The sequence below is a fragment of the Ruditapes philippinarum genome, unplaced genomic scaffold, assembly GCF_026571515.1.
Source record: "Ruditapes philippinarum isolate M1 unplaced genomic scaffold, ASM2657151v2 ctg3053_1_1_1_1, whole genome shotgun sequence".
In the NCBI taxonomy this organism is placed as follows: Eukaryota; Metazoa; Mollusca; class Bivalvia; order Venerida; family Veneridae; genus Ruditapes; species Ruditapes philippinarum.
Genome location: NW_026864477.1, coordinates 65,079 through 76,009, shown reverse-complemented (window position 1 = coordinate 76,009; position 10,931 = coordinate 65,079). Strand labels below are relative to the sequence as shown.

Sequence of the window (10,931 nt, the reverse complement as noted above, 5' to 3'; positions counted from 1 at the left end):
ATTGCGCTTCAACAACAAGAGATGATTTGGTGTCAAAGCTTCAAGATCATTATGATGATCGGAATTTCTACTTATTGGTCTACTGTTAATGATTGATTCAATTTCATACATTAATGTATGCAAACCTTCGTCAGATAAGGTCTGTTGTTTAAGAACACTTTTCAAAATTTGTCGCACCGATCTTATCATTCTTTCCCATACTCCACCATGATGAGATCATGCAGGCGGAATGAACTTCCAGTCAACGTGCTTTTGCCGTAACGTATCCTGAATACGATTTATGTTCCATTCTTGAATTGAAGCTTTAAGCTCCCTTTCCGCACCAACAAAATTACTACCATTGTCAGACCTGATAGTAGTAACTTGACCACGACGCGCGATAAAACGTCTTAATGCATTTATATAGGAATCAGTATCGAGCGAAGCAGCCACTTCAAGATGAATAGCTCGACTGGTCAAACATGTAAATAATACCCCGTACCTTTTCACTAAACTTCGGCCTTGTTTGACTTCGAATGGTCCAAAATAGTCAACACCAACCCGAGTAAATGGTAGTTCATCAGGAGTAACCCTGTCTCTAGGCAAATTCGACATCTTTTGTTCTCCGACACTTGCATTTTGACGCCGACAAACTACACATTTTGAAATCACCTTCCTTACCGCGGATGGCCCATTTATAAGCCAGTACTTTTCACGGAGGACTGATAATGTATGATTTCGGCCAACATGATTCAAACGTTCATGAATTTCTCTTAAAATCAGTTTAGACACGTCATAATTTTTAGGTAGAATGACTGGATGTTTACGTTCTTCAGGCATTGCGGAGTCTTGTAAACGGCCTCCAACGCGTAAAAGTCCATCTTCCATAATTGGGTCTAAATTTCGTATGACACTGTTTCGCTTTAATCTACATGTAGATTCATTGTTTGTCAGTGTTTCAATTTCTTCCGGAAAGGCACATTTCTGGGTGTAACGTAAAATACTCATTTCCGCGTGCTTCAAATCATCAAACGTGACATATGGTTTCTTTTCACTAATGCTAGGAACTGCAACACTAACCCCTTTTGTCTTAGCTCTGTGAAGAAGTTTTTCGCAAATCTTTAAGATCCATGCTACAGCCCTTTTCAGTTTATACCACGACGAGAGATATGATATCAGTTTATCGAGCACTTCACGTGCATCTGGTGACAGTACGTTGTCAGCGCGATATTTCACAAAATTAACCTTTTTTACTTCTGGATCGTCATTTGATATCGTTTGGTTCACACGATCTGCGGGCCATTTACTTTCATCTTTCCATAGGAAGTCTGGTGCTACGATCCAGCTCTTGTTTAACTCATCTACCGTTATGCCCCTGGAGGCGATATCGCCAGGATTTATCTTGGTTGGAATATAGCGCCATTGCTCAGGATTTGAACCATCATGAATCACAGAAAGTCTGTTAGCCACAAAGGTCTGGAACCTTGCAGAACTGTTTTCAATAAACCGTAGTACAGCCATACTATCTGTCCAAAACACGGATTCGTCTAATTTAATGTCAATTTCTGACTTTAACATCTTGTCAGTTCGCACCGCGACTGTTGCTGTCGTAAGCTCCAATCTAGGTACTGTTATTTGCTTCATTGGAGCAACGCGAGATTTGCCAATCACAAAGGCACAGTGAACACGATTATCTTTATTGAGTAATCTTATGAAACTGACGATACTGTAGCCAATCTCACTAGCATCCGAGAAGTGATGCAAAGTAGCCGACTTTACCTCACCGAAACCTGCTGGTTTTAGGCATCTAGTCACTGAGAATTCGGACAATTTGTACATGTCATTGATCCAGAGAGCCCATCTTTTCGCTAGTTCATCAGGAACTGGGTCGTCCCAGCCTAGATTCGATGCGCAGAGAACCTTGAGTATATTTTTGGCATGTAACATTAACGGAGCCAGAAAGCCAAGCGGATTAATACGGAACTTAGCATAAAGAGAATGCCGCGTCGCGTTAATAGTTTGTTCTTAATGTCAATTTTGAAACAGAATTTGTCAGATTCTACACACTACTGAATACCTAATGCGCGATCAATTGGCAAAGTGTCATAGTTCAGATCCAGGTCAACAGCTCTATCGCTACATGGAATGGTTGACATCACATCACGACTCGAGGATAGCCATTTATGAATACGAAAGCCGCCCTGTAGTAAAACGTGTTGAAGATCATTTGCCAAAGATTTCGCAACTTCAACATTTGGCACTGACTTGAGGCAATCGTCAACATAGAAATTTCTTAGTATTGTCTTAGTCACTTCGTTGTCATGGTTACTACCGTGATTGAATGCGGTTTCCCTAAAAGCATAATTGGCACAACTCGGGAAGACTTAGCGCCAAATAAATGAACAACCATCTGGTACTCGACAACTTTCTTGTTAACGTCCCCATCTTCGAACCATAGAAATTTCAAGAAGCTTGCATCACTTTGATTTCATCCTACATATAAACTCACTAATGGGCCCCACAGAGAGAAGACGCAGCTATCAGCAGCCAGTGGTCATAACGAGGCATTAGCAGCTACGGTCAAGACGTATAATTGTTCTTAATTAAAGTAAAGCCTGTCGTATTTTTCACAAGTTTAAATTATTATAGTGTAATTATTTAGGACTAACAAGTGTTTCATTTGTGGATATTAATTAAGCAGTTAAGAAAAGTGTGATAAGAGGTATGTTTAATTTATTTGTATATATTTAAGTTTATACTTAAAATCGTTTAAATTTTTGTCAAAAAAAAAAACAAAAAAAAAACCTCGTATATGTTTGATGTCTGAACACCACAGACAATATATACATTTGTAGTTATACATTTTATAACAACAATATTTATTAGCCAATTTTGTCTGAACACTGCTGCCAAATACGAAAAAAAAAATGTCTGAACACCACAGGCAAAACAAGATACAGTGTTCGTAATCATGCTTATCCAAACACCATGGAAAAGCAAAAATTGTCTGAACACCACAGACAAAAGACTCATTTGTTCGTAATGAAATCATGCTTATCCAAAACACCATGGAAAAGCTAAAACTGTCTGAACACCACAGACAAAAGACTCATTTGTTCGTAATGAAATCATGCTTATCCAAACACCATGGAAAAGCTAAAACTGTCTGAACACCACAGACAAAAGATACATTTGTTCGTAATTATGCTTATCCAAACACCATGGAAAAGCTAAAAACTGTCTGAACACCACAGACAAAAGATACATTTGTTCGTAATTATTGCTTATCCAACACCATGGAAAAGCTAAAATGGTCTGAACATTACAGACAAATTATATATTTGTTTGCAATAGGGCGTGTTCATGCAACATGACATACATAATAATAATAATAATAATAATAATAATAATAATAATAATAAAAAAAAAAAAAAAAAAAAAAAAAATCAGGCGTCGTGCATATCACAGAGGGACGAATTAATGATTTATGTAGATATCTATTTGACGGCGTTATTTACGCCTGACTGCGATTAAATTCTAATCGTTTATATATGTTTCTTCTTCATTTCTTCATTTTATTGTTTAAATGGACTGCTGCTAGAAATGTTTAAAAAACATTTTTCAGGATCATGGCCGACGATCAAGAGGTCGGAAACAACCAGTCCAATATTCCCAATATATTTGAAAAATTCGGGACACTTGCAGGATCTTCTAGTCAGTTAGAAGACATCCAAAATGCAATAAAAGGTTTAACGGATTCTCTGACTGAAATGAGGTCTGACGTAAATTCTTTGAAAAGAACTGCAGTTACCTGCGAAGAAACATCAACTTCGAAACGTTTTTGCACGAGGGATGATTCAGGCTCAGATCACGAAAGCGTGGGAGATTTTTTCCGCGAATCTGGGGTCACCGACGGAAATGATGATGATGATGATGATGATGAATTCTACATGGTGGATTTCTTCGAGGATGCCTCAGAAACAGGAGCGGCGATAAGTGACAAACTAGCCACTTTAAGCAATAAAGCTTTGCAGGTACAACCGAAAGAAGAAAAAATAAAGGAACTTTTGGACACACACAAGAGGCCTAACAATGTAGAATTTCTACAAGTACCTTTGATGAATGAGCAGTTGTGGCGACAGTTGCCATCTCAAGTTAAAGCACAGGATTTTCTGTTGCAGAGTACACAGAAATTTTTTTCGTCTGCTTTGGTACCGGTATTGATGACCATGGATGAGTTAAAGACAGATGGACGACCAAAAATGAAAGAGTTGATTGGGGATACTTTCAAACTGTTAACCAATGCTTTTGTCACTACTTCTCAGATGAGACGTGACAGGATAAAGAAAGAACTTCTCCCGCTTTATAGGCCAATTTGTTCAGCAAACCAATCTGCCACTTATCTGTTTGGCGATAAAGTAGATGAAGAACTTAAAAAGTTAAGGGACAATAAGCAGCAACTTACATGTACTTCCAGGCCTTCTTTTTTAGGGAAACGCCAGGGCATGGCGACCCTGGTACCTCAGCACAAACGGAAACATGCGCTCAATTCACAGGGCAACATGAATTTCAATCTACAGCGACGACGTCAAAATCACAATTACAGAACAAAACAGCAGAAAATGAATACTTTCCGATCAAGAGCACAGAAAAATTAATATCCGAAGTAAGTAATCATAATATGAAATATTCCTCTACCATTATAAATACTTCACAGAATTTTCGCGCGGGGAAGACCAGAATGGCGTTGAATGAGTGGAGAAAAATAACCAAAGATAAATGGATACTAGAAACTGTAGACGGTTATCGGGTACAGCTGTCAGCAACTCCTTTTCAGTATAAAATTCCAAAACCATTTAATTTTAAAGAAAACGAAAAAACAAGCAATACAGTTTGAAATTACACGGTTTTTAAATCAAGGAATAATAGAACTTGCAGACGAAAACTTGGACGGAGAATACATTTCGAATATATTCACAAGACAAATCAGACGGACGGATTAGAATTATTTTGAATTTAAAATCTTTCAATAGCAACTACGTCAGCAAAATACATTTTAAAATGGAAAACTTTGGGGTCAGTGACCACAGCAATGAGGAAAAAATTGTTATTTCGGCAAGGTCGACATTTCTGATGCTTTTTACACTATACCTATATACGAACGGGACAGACGGTATTTTCGTTTCTTTTTCGAAGGTGTAAAATATCAATTTACAGCGCTTGTGATGGGATTTGCAAAAAGCCCTATGATATTCACTAAACTGATGAAGCCAGTTTTTTCTCATTTAAGAGCGCGGGGTCATTTAAGTTCAATTTACATCGACGACGCATGTTTGCAAGGTCAGTCATACTCCGCCTGTGCTCGAAATATCAGCGAAACAATTGATTTATTAGACAAGTTAGGATTTACAATTTCAATGGGTAAATCTGTCCTGGTTCCGTCGAAAAAGATTGTATTTTTGGGATTTGTGCTGTGCTCTAAAACAATGACAATAAGATTAACAAAGGAAAAATGTGATGATATCACAGAGCTTTGCAATAACATAATAACATGCCGGCGAATAACAATTCAAAAATTTTCAAAGATTATTGGAAAACTGGTTGCAGCATCACCGGGGGTTATGCATGCTCCGTTGTACATGAAACCTTTAGAACGACATAAGGAAAGGGAATTGAAAAACCATAAGGGTAATTTTAATAGTTTTTTTACAATCACGCCAGATATTTTGGAAAATTTGCGATGGTGGATCACTCATATACATTCATGTTTCAAAAGTATTACATCGCCTGACCCGAATAACATTATGTTTACTGATTCTTCGGGACATATGTGGGGCGCGTATGATAAAACAGAAAATAGACGAACAAATGGTTTTTGGTCGGCGGAAGAACAAAATCAACATATCAATGTGTTAGAATTAAAAGCGTGTCAAGTTGGGCTATTGTCGCTTTTTTAAACACAACCAGAAATATTCTCTATATAAAAATTTATATGGATAACACTACGAGTGTATCATACATAAATAATTACGGGGGAAGAATAGATTCATGTGAATAAAATTGCGCGCGATATCTGGCATTGGTGTATTCAAAGAAACATTTTGTTGTCAGCACATCATGTATCGGGGTCATTGAACCGCACGGCAGACAAACTGAGTCGTACTGGAAATGAAGATTTAGAATGGAGTATATCACCTGAGATGTTCACAGCAATTTGTCGGTCTTTCCGTCCTTAAATATAGATTTATTTGCATCTCGCTTAAATAACAAGTTTCCGACGTATGTTTCAAGACAACCTGACCCAAATGTTTTTGCTATAGACGCTTTTTTTCATTCTCATGGCATGATAATTGTTATTATTGTTTTCCACCTTTCAGTGTAATAGGCAGGGTCCTGAAAAAAGTAGAAATAGATCAAGACAGAACTACTGTGTTTAGTAGCACCAATATGGCCTGCACAGACATGGTGGCCGACATTAATACAACTTATTGTTGCACCATGCCTTCTACTTCAGCACCCTCAGACATCCTTACGTTGTGCCATCGACCGGGAAAGAAACACCCATTAAAAAAGATGAGGCTGGCGCTTTTTCCCTTATCAGGAAAGCGCTTGAAGATAGAGGGATTTCAAATGAAGCTCAGCAGATTATCATTAATTCGTGGCGGAGAACAACCAGGAAACAGTATCAAACATATCTTAAACAATGGTTTCATTTCTGTGAAGGGAAACACGATCCCTTTAAACCCCTTGTAGCAACAGTGATAGCATTTTTGTCTCACCTATATTCAAAAGGGATAACCTACAGTGCGATTGGTATTGCCAGATCAGCAATTTGTGGGTTTGTTAAGATAACTTCAAACGTAGATCTCAGCAATAATAACCTGATATCACGGTTCATGAAAGGTGTATTTAACACAAGGCCGGCACTTCCGAGATATAAAGAGATATGGGATGTGCGAACAGTTTTAGATTTTTTATCAAAAACAGAAAAATGATACATTATTATTTTGGCTGGAAAATTAAGCATGTTGTTTTTATTGTTGTCAGCTCAGCGGTGTCAAACACTCCATCTCATTTGTTTGGAAGACATTAATATTTCAGACGAATGATTGATAATAAACACTCCACATTTATTAAAAACATCGAAACCTGGTCGGCATCAGACACCCTTTTTGTTTGACAGTTTTAAATCAGATAAACGCTTGTGTATTGTCAGCGTCATTAGTGAGTATTTACAGAGAACGAAAGACCTCAGAAATACCAATAAATTACTGATATCAACGGTCAAGCCTCATGGGGCCGTTTCAAAACAAACAATTTGTCGCTGGATTAAGCTAATTATGCACAGAGCTGGGGTGCATAAATCATTCAAACCACATAGCACGCGCGCTGCTGCGTCTTCAATCGCACACATGCGTGGAGTCCCGTTACAGACGAATAATTGAATCAGCGGGATGGAGCAATGCTAAGACATTCGCTAAATATTATGATAAACCAGTATCAAATACCAATGGAAAATCTATGCTGGCTATCATAGATATTGCTAATTAGAGTGTATAATAATGGGACAAAAAAAAAAAAAAAAAAAAAAAAAAAAAACAAAACTGTAGTGATAATAATAATTATAGCTATATTTAATTACTTTCTATATAGTTGTGCATGGCATTTATATTCTGTAAAAATATGAAAAAACATGTGTTTTTACCGAATTGCAGAATACAAAAAGACCTTTATGTCTTGAAATTAAATCGTTGTACTTCATAATAACATGGAAGATAAATATTTACTATGGCGTTGGATGGCACGTAATGTCCTTTCCAAAATATCGCAAAAAGGACTCTAAAATCTCTGTGGGGCCCATTAGTGAGTTTATATGTAGGATGAAATTAAATGATTAAGCTAGACTTACCTTAAGGTGAAGGTTAATCATGATTTCATCCACATAAAACTCACTAAGGGCTCACACACCCAACCCCCTACCTCCCCGTTTAAACTGATATTTTTGCGATATTATTCGGCATTACTTACTCTAAAATATGACCACTGGCTGCTGATAGCTGCGTCTTCTCTCTGTGTGAGCCCTTAGTGAGTTTTATGTGGATGAAATCATGATTAACCTTCACCTTACAGGTAAGTCTAGCTTAATCATTTAATTAACGCGAACCTGGTAAAACATGCTTTCAATGTCACCCATAATAGCAACTTCTTCCTGACGAAATCGTAGTAAAGTACCCACGAGTGTATTAGTCAAATTGGGTCCCTGCAATAGCTCATCATTTAGAGATGTTCCTTGATAGCGCGCCGAACATTTGAAAACAACCCTTAACTTATCTTTCTTTGGATGACGGACCGGGTGATGTGGCAAATACCACTCTCTGCCTGGTTGATCTATGTTATTTTCAGGGACTGGCTGATGCTGAGCATAACCCTTTTCAATGACTTTGTCCATGAATTCACGATATTCACCGTAAAGCTTACTGTCCCCTTCAAAGCGATTTTTCAAAAGTGCAAGACGATGGTATGCAACTTTCTTGTTATTTGGCATTTGTATGTCCTTAGACTTGAATGGCAAGTTTATAACATAGTGTCCATTTTCTAACTTGGCAGACCCTGCCACTATATCTAGAAACTGTTTATCTTCTCGCGAATGCTCCTGGACATCGTCTATGACTCGTTCACTTAAATCTAAATTAAAGTTATCTCTCACTTGCTGGTCTAGACTTGTCTGAACAAAGTTACGGAACACTGAGAATGCATTTGAACATTCAAGATCGTTATCACCACAGTTTATAGGACCATAAATTGCCCAACAAAAAATTGTTTTCATCGCAAATGGGCTATTGTCAACACTAGGAACGACATCCCATGGTTCGAGCGCTCTCGGTACATCAACACCGATCAGGATTTCAACTTCGGAATCAATTTGGTCTAACTTAATATCTTTCAAATGAGTCCATTGTTCGAGTTCTGCGTTTGTTATTCTATCTCTCTACGATACAGGTAAATTTGGCTGTGAATACACTTTCGGTAAATTAATGACCGTGGACCCATCTAAGGATAAAATTTCTAAACCTGTAACAGCGAGACAGTTATGAGTTTGTTTTTCAGTGATTGTTTGAATTGTAACTTTCCGCCCTTTGGCAGTGGCATTTAATTTATCAAGCAAATTTTCTGCACAAAATGTAGAAGTGCTACATTTGTCAAGAAAAGCATATGATTTCTACAACGATATTGCTGTTCCTTTAGATTTTATCTTAAAAGGCACAATGGGCAACACTTGTCGATATCCAGCCCCCATAGCCGTAACCCCGAGGTTTTGTGACTGTTGGTTTTTGGGCATTTTGATACTGGGCGCGGATCAACGTGTAATATAGATGGGTGGGTCCCACTGCAACGACTGCATGTTAGTTTTTTCCGACATACAGATTTTTGATGTCCCCTCCGTAAGCAACCGTAGCACAAACCGTTTGACTTCAGAAAGTCATATCTTGGTTTATTATTCAGCCCCGTACACGAACTTATCCAGTGATCCCTTTCACAGAAGTCGCATTTTGGTGTCGGACTAGAATTTATCTGTGTATTTGTTCCTAATGCTTTTCGCTGAAGCGGCGATGTTTGTTTAGCTGCGCACCACTGGTACTTGTTGAGACATTACGGACTTCCCGTATAGAGGGTCATTTGCCTTTTTGGCCCTCTGCGAACAAAGTTTACTAAGTTTTCAAACTTGAACTGCTTTACTATTTTCTTTAAAGTTGTAAACTGTATTTCTCCACCTCTTTCTTGTAATGAATACGGTAATTTTTTTTTTACAATTGACTTAATGTTTTCTAGATTTCAAGTACACGTGGGCAGCATCTAGTTTTCAATTGCATACTGACAACTCCATTAAAAATATGCTGTACGAGTCCAGATGCCTTTTGGATCGTCCTTTAACAATGGCCATTCTAATGCCTTTTTTACGTAACATTTGGCAACATGTCAGGGTCTCATAGCGATCTCAAAATTCTTTCATGGTAGGCATTATATCCACTCTCTCGTTTAAGATATGAAAAATCTAAGGCTATCTATAGGCTTCACTGTAGTAAAACTGGAGTAAGTAGTTCATTTTTGCATCATACGTGTTTTTTTTTATTCACTTTCGCAATCAATTGTCTGACAGAATCGGTTTATACTTTCCATTGGATTTCCCCAGTGAATTTTATAATTTCTTCTTTAGGGCTTGGTTTCAGTTTCTGCGTCATTTTAAGAAGCCCATTTTCAGATTCATGCACAATTTTGATTGGACTTTCAGGAAGTCATTATTTCTTCTTTTGCCTTGTAAACTTTAATGTCGGTGCTCAACTTCATCCATCATAAAGCATACTCTTTTCAAGATTTCTATACCTTTGATTTTGCGTCACTAACGCGAATTTTCAGTTTTTAATTTCAACCAGTTTTTCCTTGAACTTTAATTAAGTTTTTTTCTTCTTCTAAACTTTTTTTCTTCTACTAAGGCAGCTTGACGCTCTAATATTTAGCCATTATCGTGTTGATTCGCGCAATTTGGAAGAAAGATAATGCCGACATATTGCTTTGCTGCCGCTCCGTCCAGAAATATTGGGAAATTTCGGGAAATTTTTTGTTCCCGGTTTATTTTTTGAGAACCCAAGGGAAAATTAGACGTTTAAAAATTTTCAAAAACTGTCCCTTTCGTTTTTTCAGTTGACTTTTTGATCTATTTTTTAAAGCATCAAAGGGGACCAAAAATGCCCGGTAACTAATGGTTTTTTTTCAAGGAAATTTTATAAAAAGGTTACCATTGGAAAAGTTTTGGGGCTTTCCCCAAAATTTCATTGCCGATTTCGCGGGTTTCCCAAAATTTTGTAATGTTTACTTTCCCGCTAGTAAAATTCCCAAAAAGAATGTTTTTTTCGGCGGTTTTATAGTTATGGGACGTAGAGGGAATGAAAAAA

General features: G+C 37.5%; 1 protein-coding gene across 1 annotated transcript; it reads right to left on the bottom strand.

The window, feature by feature from the left end:
• Positions 1 to 216: 216 nt before the first annotated feature.
• On the bottom strand, positions 217 to 1,926 carry LOC132725749 (uncharacterized). The gene has a single exon (XM_060710936.1). It carries the CDS (start codon positions 1,924 to 1,926, stop codon positions 217 to 219), a length of 1,710 nt encoding a protein of 569 aa, XP_060566919.1.
• Between the last annotated feature and the right edge of the window lie 9,005 nt (positions 1,927 to 10,931).